Genomic DNA, 14,844 nt, shown 5'->3' with positions numbered 1-14,844 from the left:
GAAACCCAGTCTTCCTCTCCTTACACACGCATAGGCATGGAGTGAGGGATCTACTCCAGCACAAATCCCAAGCAGAGGACACAAGTGAAGGTCCACGCTGCCTGGATGGCAGCAGGAACTGAACTCCTGCTCAAAAGCCTACAGCTTTGTTTTGCACAATTTGGTTTGTTACTTTATTTTAAACTTGAGTGTCAAGTATACTTTTCCAAACTGTTCAAAAATTTAAGCTAGAAAAACTTAGGTACAAGGAAACACTTTAACTGCTAGTGAAGAAAACATGGATGGATGAAGTGCTTTGTGTCTGCGCATAGAGATAGTTGACCAAAGGCATTCTAGAGTGAAAGCAAAATTAAATAATTTTGTTCTCACCTTTGCCTCCATGAAGTTCAGTTAGCTGCTGTCTCCCACACCCAATGTGACAAGGCAGTAGTGGCAAAAGCTGCAAAGGGAGACATTGACCTTCTTCACATCCCTGAGCCCTAGCACTGCTACAGAACCATGCCTCTGCATCTACTCTGCTCAGAGCATCCTGCTGCCTCGTCCTCTGGAGCATAGCTGGGACACATCTGCTCTTTCCATGAGCTTCTGTAAGAGGTCCTATGCTATGCAGAGCAGTTATTTTGGTAACAGTCTCAGGTTTCTTCCACTCTGGAGCCTGCCACTTGTATGACTGTCCACAGAGCTTGTGTTTGAAATCACATTCTAATTAGCTAGTAATATAAGCTAAGCAGGTGATGCTTAGGAATAGAAGGGCATACCCAAGCCTGGAGCTGATGGTAACTGTAGTCTAGAAAGGACTCAGTCACATTGTCTTCAGCAGCTTTGAGCTAGAAGTCCTCGCTCCTTCCCCCAGCAGAGCACTCCGCTCAGAGTGTCTGCTAATCTACTAAGTGCTCCTTGAAGTGTCAGTATTTCAGTGCCCAGCATTTCCCAAATTCCAGCCAATTTACATGGTTTGTGATTTACGGCATCTACAAATACACAGCTAGCATGAACCTAGTAACTTTGATGTGTAAGTATTTCCAGATCTGCCTGCATCTGCTTGTACCTTCCCTTCATTTGCAGCTTCTCTGCAGAGACTTACACAAGGAAGTGGCTAATAGGAGGAAGAGTATACATCTCCTGGTATGAGAAAGAGCCAAAAGCTTCTCAGTCACTGTTGCTGAATAAGAGATACAGACAAATTGTCCACAATACTGATGCAAAAAAAAAAAAAGGAATCATGACATCACAAAATACCCTTGCATAACAACATCTTAATTCCATACTAGCTAGAAGGCATCTACAGGATTCTGGAAGACTATTTCTTGCTAGTACTCCTTTTTCTTGCCTGAATATTATTTCAACGGGAAGAGGGGATTAGACAAAATCTAGCCGCAGGGTACATTATGCCATGGTGAAAGCTATGGCATGGGAGTGCCTGAATTTGTCACACACACACACACACACACTCTTTCTCTCTCTCTCTCGCTCTCTCTCTCTCTCCTTCAACCTCCACAAAATGGGAAGAGGTTAAAATGAGGGCTGTGCCAGGAAGGACCCTACCTTTCATTAATTCAGATAGGCAATTCTGGGTTCTGCTTGTCATTAGTGCTTGAGGAAGCACACTTCTGACCAGCCAATGGTTAAGTACATTTTAGTGTCCTGGCTTGCAAGCTGCAGCTAGAGGCTACCTACTACCAAGCCTTCTTTCAAGTATTTTCATGTATTAACAGGATTAATCTATGATTTGAGAGGTATTTGTTGATCTGAATCTTCCTCATACTCTCTATTGTAACCTATTTTGGCACAACTTTGACTTCATTTGGCCAATAAATTTTGTCTTTCCTCATGTACATGTTAGTACAAATGTAAAAGAGTCAAAATGTCAGAAAAGGCAAAAACTTCCAGATGAACCAAATGTTACAGGCTCCTACTTTGTTGGCGATCTGCTGAAGCACAATAGATTCTGCTACGCAGAGCTGTATCCAAACAAATCTTAGCTTTCTTGTAAAGTTTTTGATAGTGGCAGCCATGCCGGATGCTGACCTGAGGCTCAGTATTCCACAAAAATCTGCGTCCACAGAGATGTTGTCAATAAAAGTGAGGGATTTATATACTGTTTACCATATGGAGAAAAACCTTTATGCTAAAGAAATTTTATGTCTTCCTGTGTTTTGTTTCAAGCACAGTCATGTAAGCCTGACAGCTGATTTGATACACTGTTCACAGAAGAGTAAAGTGATAATTCAGAATACATCTGTCTCAGCTCAATGCTGCTTCTTGCCAGTAATGGCTTATCAGCTATAATGCACATAACATGAGGTAGCCAAAACTTAGAGAAGTATCTAATTAATTCAATATCCAGTACTCCTAGTAGGAACATATCCAATATGAATAAAAGCAAAACTCTGAGCTCAACAGAGACTTCCTATGTCATCAGAAACTACAGACAACTTGTTTTTGCATAGTACTAAAAAAAACATCACACAGCTTTCCTGTGATGCAATGGAAGAAATGGTAGGGCTTGACCACCATCTTTAGGCCAAGGTGCACAAACGTGGGTTTGAGCTGGAACAGATTTAGCTTTTGGTGCAAACACATATAGGGGCTCTGATTCTGGAATAAAGAACAGCTGCACTACACTTCCTAAATTGCCTCAAATCATTGAAATGATGTTGACATTCAAACTACCATCACTTTCTCTGAGAAAAAGTATACTGGCACTTAAATAGTCTAATTATGCACACACTGACACCTGTATGTGCTTGAATAACCACATAAGTAAGATTTTAGCTCCAGATGGATAAAACTGGAGTCAATTGGATTTGGCTCCTAAGTGCCAAGCCCCTTGGGATAACTGAATGTATACTCCTAAGCACGTAAGTGCTTTGGAAAATTATACTCACTGCAGGGTGTTACTGGAACCATGCAGGAAGATGCCAACTACTTCATTAAGTAACGGGAAACCTATATCAGGGTCTACCTTCTGCAGATCTACCTTGTGTTTGTCTCAGGTTTTACGTTCTCTCCTATTACCAGTTTTAGGTTGCTTTGCAGAACACAAGAAGAGCAACAGCCAAGAAGTGTTTTTATGCAGGCAGTCACAGCTCAGATTTTGTTGTTCTTGCAAATTCCTCATCTATTTACACTGGGAAACTTTATGCAGAAAGAAGAGTTTGCAGTATTATGATCTGTGAAATCTAAGTACTATAGGAACTACAGGAAAGTAAGCAATTTCCAGAGGTGAATGAAATACAAGAAGTGAGTGTGATGGTCTTTCTCAATCAGCTGAGCTCTTTCTGCTCTGCTTGGAGTCATGCACTAAGGCCGTCATCATGGAGAATGTACGTGTACTTCAGAAACCTGCTAAAATATTTCCTTTGTAGAAAAAATACACATAGATAAAGTTTGTGTCAGGATAGCCAGTGTGAAATACAGACCTGAGAGTTTTAGATAGATTCGTGTAAAAGAACAGAATACATTTTCCAGCTAATGCATTTTTAATACTTATAAAACTAAATAGAAATACTGGCTTGCAGACAAATGGCTTTTAAGACTAGTTATTGATCTCTCTTGCTGTTCAGAGATGCTTCCTATAGATTTCACTTGTAGCAGATTCTCAGAAGTGAGTAAAGTTAAGGCTTTGCACAGGACTGGTGTCAGTCATCTAAGTCCTTCCCTGTGTGGTGTGAAGGGAGGTAAGCAGCACGCAGATCCTGAACTGGCCTTCTCCACAGCATGAAAACATACCTTCATGCTTTTGGTGCCAGCACTGAACATATTATTCATACAAGCATCAAGCATCCTCACAAACACATAAAAATACATAATTAGGTATCTAATGATAAAATTTGAGTTATCAGTCTTACACCAGTTGAGACTACACTTTGAAGTCAGTGATTGGTAATTGATGTTGACCATAAACTACTGACCATGTTTTGGGTTCTTTTACCTGCTTGAAAGGGAACAGAGTGAGTTTGATAGTGCTCATAGTCTGTGACCAAGGTGATAATACTATAGCAACATTACCATATAGGGTAGATATAGTAATATAGCAACATTAATATTCAAATCCCCTGAGATGCACCAGTGGTAAATCAGCAGTGACAGGGAACATTTCTAACACTAACACAGTGCTCTGTGCTGAAATCTATGGTCCCTGCACTTTCCTGGGCGGTGCGAACCGCTCCCATCACAATTCTGGCTGGCGAGCAGTCCCAGGAGGCAGACTGCATGCAGCCATCCTGCTATGGGGGTGAGGACTAGGCGCTATGCACACATTTCATTTCCTGCTTTCTGGGTTCCTGCCAGAGGGAAGCCCTAGGTGGATCTGATTTATTAGCACACTACCACAGTCCTGGAGTTGGGTCATACAACTGTATCCAAAGCAGCAGGTCCTGACCTGTGGACCTCATTCTGACCGTCTGTACTCAAGGCAAGGAGAAATCAGAGTGGAAGGCATCAGAAAGACAAGGTGCCGTGACACTCGTGTTGCCTGGTCTTTCTCAGACATTGGAGAAAGATGAGTGGCCAGCAGCTGATACTCAATACAGTCACTTAAGTTCAAGAGAGCCAACTGAGTTTTTGACATCAATCATAGTAAAAATTATTAACTACATCAAGGGCTATTACTTTGCTTACATTTCTTACTCATTTCTCCCTTGTGCTAGGCAATTTGTTTGAGTTTCAGAAATAATCTCTCATGCTTCAACCACGAACACTTCTAAGATGCCACTGCTCTCATGCCTGACCTTTTCTCCCCACCTATGCCCCCCTTCCTCTACACCCACATGGAGAAGCACACTAACTTACCAAACTGAGGGACACGTTCTGACTCGGTCGAGCAAATGCCGTCCTCGTGTGCCCAGCTGCCGTAGGTGGCAGAGTAGATGATAAGGAACTTGGATTCCTGACAGTGGAGTTTCAGTTCCTGGTTTTCACAGGCTGATTTGGTTTTGTATTCAGCTGAAATAGAAGCAAAAAACAACACAGTAGCATAAGGCAAGTTTCTCAGCTGGACTGTTAATAGCAAATAGCAGCACGACAGAAAACAGCTTTTCTGCAAGTTGTGTTTTGAGTGATATGTGGAACAATTACAACCAGAGACAAAGTGGAGCACTTTCTCCAACTAAATCGTTCCCTTATGACTGTCTAAAGCCTCCAGCTCTTTTTAAAAATGAATTGAAATACTAACTTTTGCCAACCTCCTCTCCCACTGGAACCTCCGCCCCCATTCTTGCCTGCTTTTCTGGCTTGCTTTCCACTACTGTTCGGGAGGACAAACCTCATCCTTTCCTTTTGTGCCTCCCCAGGACAATGTTGCATTCTGTGCCCATTCCAAATGCTGGGGCCTCAGACCTCTCATCAATCATGGGGGCGGCTGGCATCGCTGGTGGCACAGCACGCGGCACCGAGCGAGTGCCGAAGAATGGAGGACGGGCTGTGAGCCCCGAGCCAGGCAGTGCTCTCAGCTGTATTTGCATCGCTCCACCAGTCAGTGGGTTTCCCTGGGTGTGACCACCCGGCAAGGCTCCTTTGAAAGTTTTGCTGACAAAGCAGTGTGGAACAGGAGCCTGAGAAAAACACTGCCCTCCCTCTCTCAGGGGGCATGGGCAGGCTGGCAGAGCTCCCCACACTGAGAGAGATGACTTTTGGGGCAGTGTGGCTGATCCTATGCAGGCACAAACCTAGGCTGGGGCCTGCCATCTGGTCAGATGCAGTCTAAGCGGCCATCCGCCTGTGGCCTACCACCACTCAGGCCTCCCTGGCCTGGCTGCAGTGCCAAACCGTCCCTTCGTGCAGATGAGGCCGGGGAGAAGAGTTTGTTCTGTTCCATTTTTTTGTCTTTCAAAAATGTGAAAACAGGAAAGGAGGCTCCTGAGCCAAGCAGAAGCAAAGGGAAATCTTATTGTTACTGAGGGAGCAGATTGTGGGTGTAAGTGCTAGGGGATCCAGAGAGAAAAACTCCTGTCTATTCAATGAAGGAAACACTGTTCCATTTAAAATAGAATAATTTTTTTTTAAAAAGGGTTAATTTTCTTGCTCACTGCTCCTTGAAGTCCCTCCCAGCTGCCGTACTGTACTGCTGTGGGGGTCGGGCCCACAAAATGGTGCCTCTGACCCCAGGGCTGGCAGCCTAAAGCTGGGCTCTGCCCGTGTGCAGCTGTGCTGGAGGGGCCGCGAGACAGACCCATGGGTGTCATGCGACACAGCAAGAGCTGGCATACAACAGACATCTCTGCAGAGATATAGAGGGAACGGCAACATTTCCGAGGAGACGAAAAACTAAGGAATTTGGGTAATTACTTAAGCGCTGACTTGAAGGCAAGGAGTTTGCAACATATGCTTAAAATTATACTCCAGCGATTTCCTGAATAGGGATGCTTCCCCAGCCAAGCCCAACAATATTGATATCTCATCTACAAATATAAATTTCCTGTTGAATGAAATAATGTAATTTGCACTGGAACTGGACTCTCTTTAATTCTGAAGGCTAAATACACTTTTGACCAGCTTTTGTAACATTTGTATCACAGACAGTATTATGCACTCAAAGTAATTCATTTCCACTGGGAAAAATATTTAAAATATTAAAATAATATTTAAAAATTAAAAAGAAGATCCACTTATGATTAGTGAAAGGAGATTTCTAATGAAAACAGTCGCAACTGCGATATTCAATTGTATTTACTATTAGTAATTTAGTAATCATAGTATATGAAAAAAATAGAAACTGTAAGATAATAAAACAGATCAAAAAATGATAAATTTTAGATATACTTGTAGATAATTGGCCCAATAAATCTCTCTGGCAGTTCTTTTGTCAGTGCTTTGCCAAAAGTGAGAACTGTCTATTCCATTCCATCTTTGCTCTTCGGTTCTCTGCTGTACACAGTTTGCTGTGCTACATCTATTCCTATTCCACTGATGAAGCCTATCTTGATGCTCTGATTAAAGAAAATCTCTCTCATGCTTTCTCCTTTAGCTGCAGGATGGAATCCTGAGTTGGCTGGTGAACCTAGCCATAAATCATCCTTCAAGTATTTTATTTGGGATCCATTTCAGCCACACTGGAAATTAACTGCCAGAAGAAGCTGAGCCCCTGGGCAACCAGGGCTTGTTCTCATACGTAATAGCAACAAGAAAAACAATTGAAAGAAAACAAAACAAAACAATAAGTTAAACCTCATCATGATTAACTTTTCTGATGCTTTTCTTATGGTTGCGAAGATAATTCTCTTTGAGACAGGATTTATCCTTTTTCTATGCCAATGTCAATTATCTGTTTAGAATACAGGTAATTCTATAATAAATTCAGCCATGCACGTTTATCCTCCAGTCATTCGTCTATAAATGGTAGGTAATAACAGAGGATCTTTGAAAACTTTGGTCCTACTTCTTAAGCATTTTTGCATACTTCTTCCTATGATATCTTCTTCATCATTTGGATCCTTAACCCAAACATCTGTTTTTGCTGCTCAGCTCTGTATTTCTAATAAGACATTATCGTTGTCATCACTTTAAAAATAATTTCCAAAACATTTTTCCTTTTGAGTCTGATGTCTGACATCTGATTCTGACAAACTACACTGGTCATTAAATTGGCAGCAAGCACAGTGAAGTTGTAAGCACAGCAGAGAGCCAAGGCAGGGCAGAAAAAAGCAACTTGTTATTAATCTAAGAGTCTCAAAACTCAACATGGATTTATGTAAAGCCTTGTGCAGTGGCATTCTAACCAAAATAAACAATAAAACAGACAAAAGCACATTTTTCTGGTGTGGATTACTTACTAGGTTTGCATTTAAAGGAGACAAGGAGGAATTTAGTGGTCCCTGGACATAGATCAGGTCCAAAAACCCGACTATTGACAAGGAGTTGGCAGGATCTCAAGTTCTGGCATTCATCCAGTACTTTCTAGAACAACAGGCAAAAAGGATAGTCTTGAAAACAAGGTATGAAGCTATACAGCAATGACAACACTTAGTTGTACTTTGTTCTATACAGGAGACAAACTATTCCTTCACAACATTCTGGCCATAAACATGTAAAACATCTGTATCACTGGACTTAGGCCACATCTCCTATGGCCTTTGAGCCACGGCCAAGTTTATGGTAACACATTCATAGTAGCAATATCGGTGGCAATTTAGGATGCTAGCAATTCACTGTTGCTGGTTACTCTTCCCTCTGACCCCAGACAGTCAGCAAGACCCTGCTGCATGCCACCACAGCCTACTGATGCTTGGGACTATGCACAGAGCCAAGAGCATGCGTGAGTAAGTCTATCCTAAACTTTTTTTTTTTTTTTTAATGTAATTTTAAGGCCAAATCGACATTAGATCTTTTGGCATAGTGATAAACCAATGGTTCCTACGGTGCTGTTTCACTGAGAGTGGCAACTGAAGGAGGACAACAGGAAGGTCACCACTGTTACACACAGAGAGTCATGTGGACCTTCTCTATGCTCAATTAAAGGACCATGCATTCCTAATACTTTCAGTAATGTTCCCATTTATCAGTGCTTTCAGACCTGTAGCAATGATGGTGAAAGAAAATACGAAGATGCTGTCCAAAATGACTCTGAGAACAGCTTTAACCCAGTCACACCTCAAAGCATCTAAAAGAAATAGTTTAAATGCAGCAGTGTACTTACGAAATTCCTATTCACCTCCAGAGCCCAGATCAGAGAAGGCTTTCTATATACTATTTCCCATAGAAGGGGGGTTGGAACTAGATAATCTTTAAGGTTTCTTCCAGCCCAAGCCATTCTATGATTTTCTGATTGTTGTCCCCATGATTCTTCTCATTTAAAATCACAATGCGCTAAGGAGAGCATTGTCTTTATGTTACTCAGCTCTTAATAGGAGCAACTGTAATATATAATTCTCTGATAATTTTAGGTACTTTCATACAATCTATAGGATTTTTTGCCCTGTTTCTCATTAGAAGGGCTCTGAGTTATACCAAGAGGCCAAATCACAAATTCACCACTGAGATTAGCACAAGCTGCACTCTTGATTCCAGGCTCAGAGAACTGGCAGTGGCTGAGCCTTTCCTGCCATCCCTGGAAGCCATCCTTCCCAAACAGAAATTATACGTATTGGCAGCATATTGCAGGGATCCTGTAACGCTCTTGTCTTTTTGTTTCCCTGAGTAGAAGAAGACAATTTGCATCCAATACTTTTAGAGCATTAAGTGCACAACGAAGAGTCTAAAAGGGAAGGAAAAGCCCAGCAGATTTAATTTTATCACTCAACTACTCTTCTAAAGAAATGCATGTTACACAAACAGCTCCTCCTTAATTAGGATTGTTCTGGAGCAGGACAGTGAAATAGAGTTATGACTTCAGTAAGTGAAGATGGCTGTCCCCTACTGAGTCATCTTCTTCTTGCACCCGAGCTGAATCATCCCTATGCATCTGTTTGTATTTTCTCTTGCTTAAGGCAAAGAGCAGTCACATTTTCTATCAAGCTGCTGCACAAAAACATGCAACCATGAAAGCAAACAATGATAATCATAACAAGGCAGCCCGGGGTTACTAACATCTCAGGACAGATCAAATTTTTCAGTAATCCTTTTAATAGGAGGTCACCATATAAAACGCCTGTTATGTTTCCTCACGACTGCAGGGTAGCATCACGCCTGTTTATGCAGACTGCAGATGTAATTCCAAAGGGAAGGGGAGGAGGGATGAGATCACTGGTGCTTTTTCTCCAAGAAATCAGTCTACAGGATATTTCTCTTCTCCTTGACAGAACCGGAACTCCCTGAGATGCAGAGCATTTGTATGTCTCACGTTTGTGGCCTTGTCAAAATGATTTCACGTCTTTGATCAGTGACAGTGCTCAAACAATGATGATGGTTTATACAACAGTTGTCCCATGCTATGTTTATTATATGCAAGGGAAAAAAAAACTGCAAAAGGAGATCTCACAAAGACACTCAAGACTCACAAACCCAAAATAATCATTGGTGCCACCTCACAGTAGTCAGTAAAACGACATCAAGGATGCATCTGGCCTACTGTTTTTAGTGGAGAGCTGTACTTTCACATGGCCCATAGGTCATGGCTGGAATGTCTTTAGCTGTTGCAGTACAGCATGGGCAAGCCACACTTATGAACTAGGAGCCTAATGACATTTCTGGAGAGAAAATGTTATTGCCAAACAACTCCGTAAAATTCTTCAGCTCACTAGTGGTGGAAACAGATGTTCTCTGTTGTCAAAGACCGACATGTCAGCTCTAGGCACAAACACTGCAAGATTCATTAAACTGCTGTAAAGCATTTACAACGGCTTCACTGACAGAACATGTTTAGATTCCACTGACTACACATTTTTCCAGTGATTTACTGAATTAGTTCTAACACTGCTATTTCCACTATGGTGGAACAAGCCTTTAACAGCAGCATAAGCCAAATCTTCTAAGCCTTGTTAGAAGTCTCCATGGCAGAAAGCAATAATTTATAAAACGTAAGTTATTTTAAATTACATTTAAGTGGGCTCAGGAAACAAAATATAGGATATTCGTGATACAATTCATGTATTTTTTTAAATGTAGATAGTCACAGAAGTGCTTAGAACCTGTTCTTCAGCTTCCACAGGGCCTTTCAGTGAAGACAGCATGGGACAAGCCAAAATCCTACCAAGTCACCATCAAATTCAGTGGATTTGGAACTCGGCTGGGTTAAAAATTTGCATCTTCTGCTGGGGATAAGGAAAGCTCGTGTGATAGATTAAGGCTGGTCTACTGAGTCACGACATATCCTTGATTAGAAGGGAACTGATTATTTTAGGGAACATTGAAAATGGGGTTTTAAAAGTAAGGCTTATCAAAATGGAAGGAAATCTACACAGCTTTCACAGTCCTGTGATAATATCTTGCTGGCCAGATGAATCCTTTCAGGTGCAATACTTTTTGTGACAAACTGACAAATACACGGTGATGATGTTTCATTCAACATGGTGAACACTAGCAGTTTTCATACAGCGTAGCTCACTACATGGAAGTCTACAGGCATGCTGTGCATGATAATCTTTACAAGATGCGATACCTGCAGGGAGGTGGGTGCCACACAGTTTATGGGTTCTGTCATCCTGGCTTCAGGCTGTTGTGAGCCACACATTTGGTAGTCTTGCCCATAAAATGCTGACTGAATACTTATTGTCGAATGCCGAGGACAGTGCAGACTCAAACGTTCCCCATCGCAGGCATAAGCAGTATGATTTTGAAGAAGCTTGGTTAGGTAACCTAGAAAATATTCAGCTGTGTTACAACTAGCACAGGAAATGACAAGCTTGTTAGATAATATGAAAACCACAATCAGTCTCTGGAAAGGGCGCTGTAGTCAAGGTTAAATGTATGGCCTGCTGCCACAACACACTGCTTGGGTCAACCTTTACACGCCAGTAACACCCAGGTCTGGAGAAGAGCAGGTTGCTGCAGCAGTGACTCAGGGATGCACCAGCACCCCAGCAGTGGTATAGCATTTGGAGATGTCACTTCACAGACAACAAAAATGGGCTCAGGCCCTCCTCGGTCATGGCTGTTATATCTTGGCTTAAGCCAGCATTTCGCACCTTGAGGCTTCCCAGCAGTTGTGTTATGCACAAGGGACAAGGGAAGTGACTCTCTGTGGGCCACCAAGCCAGGTGCTAGAACAACAGAGAGGAAAGGTGGTTCAGAAGTGCTGGACACAGAAGCTACTGGACAGAATCCCAAAAGTACTATATGCAGAATTTCATATTTACAAGAGTATCAGTGTTACCAGGAGAGGGAGAGGTAGGGTCTACATGCAACTGTACCACCTGTTTGCATCTTGTAATAAGTAATCCCATCAGCAGCTAATGAAACAGCTAATGAAAGCTGTTCTTCTGATTTGTATTTCATCGTGTGCTCCTACTAAGCCAAGATTTCTCTTATCATCACAAGTATTTATGAAATTCATGTCCTGGTGCCCTTCTCTCTGTTTCTTGTGCAAAAAGCCTCCATGGAAACATGCAGGCTGCTACCTTTGACCATTACAAATTAGCCTTTGTGATGTGAAACTACCATGGTAACTCAATTCAAAGACTTTCCTCACCTATACTTCTGAAGTTTTGAAAAGTATGCACATATAAATACACATAAGGAACTGCCACACTTGTCTGAAGTCTGTCTTTATGCAGAGAATATATGTGGGTGAAGGGAAGGAAAAGAGGTGAGGGACAAGAGAGTGAAAGGACACAAAATACCAGCCTCCATGTGAAGCATTATCTTTCTCACTCCTTATCAATAAACACACCGAAATTAGACCCAGTACCCAACTTCTCCATATACAGAACATATAACACCAAGTTCATCCACATTCAGGGCAAAAAAACCCCATCAAAACAGAACAACAAACCAAATTCCCCAAACCCAACCTATTAAATAATGAGAAAGTAGTGAGAGCTTCTGCTGATTTATTTGTTATAAAAAAAAGATTTGTAGGAATTTTAAGATTGTGACAATGATTACTTAAACATATTTTTAATTGTCAAAATTTTTTTTCCCAGCTTTGTCTCTTTTCCAAACATGTAGTTGGTCTAATCAAAGGCAAAACAAGTATTATCTCCTCAGAAATCCTGCTTACCCCACTGTGATGATAACAATATTATTACTATTAATTACAATGGAGAAAAATAATGTATATTTTCTTTTTTGGTAGCCGAATCAGAAATAGAACAACAATTATTTTGTATGATAGAAAAATACAATCAGATTTCTGGAAGAAAAGAAAATAAGAGTTCGTTCGTGCCATTTAATTTTCACACTTGCTGCCTTCTTAAGCCTTCAAAAAAAGATGAACAATTAAAAAAAAATATGTTCTGAAAAAGAAACCTAAGTATTCCAAGTGAACGATGAAATTATGTGAAAAAGATATTCCAGTCCTCTGGTGTTTTTTCCAACTGCTGCAGCTGGATGAAATTTCAGCTCCCCTACCAGTTGTTAAGTTTGAAGAACGAAGCCAGCTCTGCTATTGCCTTTTCCATGCCTCTTCTATAGCCCTAGAGACGATAGGAGTCACTGAACGCATGTGCCACTGCAGCAAAGATGTAGGTGAGCTCTGCACCTCACTGGACTCAATTTGAGTGCTGGCACTGCCATCAGGATGGAGAGAATTTCATGACATGTATTTGCAGCCTAGATCTCAAGCAGACCAGCCCCCTGGCTTCTCACAGGTTAAAAAAAGAAAAAAGAAAGCAGAATCCATCCCCTACATTTCCTTGTGTAACTGAGATCACAAATAGTTGAGTTTTCCTGCCAGAACCACTCCTGTGTCAGCCTGCTCCTGAGAGGTGCTGAGTACCGCCAAGAAAATGGGCCCAATGCCCGGCTGCACCCAAGCTACTTTGCTACGGTCTGATACCGCAAAGGGGCCTCCAGTGGTATTTGCTGCCGCCAAGGGCCTTTCGTATTGCCTTTGTAGCATAAAGGGTCACAGTGTAAGAGAGTATTCAGCCCAATGTGAGTTGTGGGCACTCAACACCTTGAAAGATTTAGCCTGATATTTGTAATCATTTCGATTCTTCAGGTTTTAAGTTACGGGGAACCAAGAGTACCGTATACAAAACAGCCCAGTATTCCCTAAAGAATATCAGCTATGTTGTGATTTGGATGAGTTCCCTGGCATCTTAACTGCTACTTTGATCTTGCAAATTCCTAATCCAGTATCTAAGCACCTTTCTCCAACAATTGCAACTATTCAATTATTTTTTTAAAAAATGCCTTTTTAAAAAACATGCTCTCATTCTGAATAAGCAATATGGCTTGCTTGTAAAATTAGTATTAGTTGGACTGGTGAAAATAAGACATCATGCTCCCTGACCTTCCAAGTAGCATTTAAAGTGACACTACACGCAAAGAAGGATGCTATTTGCACACAATAAAGGATAAATATAGTAATGGAAATTGGCTGCTAACTTCTGATAAGAGAAGTGGTGACGTAGTACTCTCTCAACCACTCATCTCACATGGCTGACCGTGTAAATCTGATTTTTTTTTTATTACTATACACACAAACTACGTAGGCATAGGTCAAGAGGTTAGCCCTTTGCCAAGAGTGGTGCAGACTGAGCAGTGCTTTGACCCTAGTCACAATTTCCTCTTGCTTCTTCCCTGCAAGTCTCCAGCTTTTTTCCACTCCTGATGCTGGCCCTCCTCCCTGTCCCAGGACCCTGTCTGCCCTGTGCCCACCCGGAAGATCAGTCTGGGCAAGCAACAATGCTGTCTTGGAGGATACAAGACTGGACTGGGCAAGGCACGATGCTCTTGGAGGCTGCTGCCGAGGCAGAAGAGAGCAGTTTCCAGTCTCTGGGCACTGTGGCCTCAAAGTCACCCTGGTGCACAACTCCAGATTGCATATTAGGAAAAAAATCTTCTCAAGAAGAGTGGTGAGGCAGTGGCACAGGCTGCCCAGGGAGGTGGTGGAGTCACCGTCCCTGGAGGCGCCCAAGAATCATGCAGACAAGGCACTGAGGGACATGGTCAGTGGGCATGGTGAGGGTGGGCTGATGGTTGGACTAGGTGGTCTTAGAGGTCTTTTCCAATCTTAATGATTCTATGATTCACCTTCTCCAGAACATGAGTACCCCTATATTGTTTACCAGAAATTGGACAGAAATGCGCTGCCCTCAAGGCAGCACATTTAGCTGAAAGACAATGTAAGGTTAGGGAAAAAATATGTTCTTATCTCTACAATTAATAGCAGCTCTGATTACCAGGAGGGAGGGCATTGTAACAGTTGAATGGGTCTGTCACTCTTTCTGAAGCACGCTTCCTTTTCTGCATTTCTCTCTGCTGGCGCAATTAAATCAGGTCATCCAAAATAGGCAGCAGGGT

At 42.0% G+C, this 14,844-nt stretch overlaps 1 protein-coding gene across 1 annotated transcript in view; it reads right to left on the bottom strand.

Annotated features, from left to right (window-relative positions):
• The window catches only part of EVA1C (eva-1 homolog C), a 36,671-nt gene that overhangs the window by 11,068 nt on the left and 10,759 nt on the right, over positions 1-14,844 (bottom strand). Inside the window, exons 2-4 of the mRNA XM_021404318.1 lie at positions 11,036-11,232; positions 7,773-7,896; positions 4,795-4,947 (exon numbers count right to left, since the gene is read on the bottom strand). Of these exons, the coding sequence (XP_021259993.1) occupies positions 4,795-4,947; positions 7,773-7,896; positions 11,036-11,232 (474 nt within the window). The remainder of the gene's footprint in view (positions 1-4,794; positions 4,948-7,772; positions 7,897-11,035; positions 11,233-14,844) is intronic.

The sequence above is a fragment of the Numida meleagris genome, chromosome 1 (assembly GCF_002078875.1).
Source record: "Numida meleagris isolate 19003 breed g44 Domestic line chromosome 1, NumMel1.0, whole genome shotgun sequence".
NCBI lineage: Eukaryota > Metazoa > Chordata > Aves > Galliformes > Numididae > Numida > Numida meleagris.
This window is presented reverse-complemented; position numbering and strand designations above follow the sequence as displayed.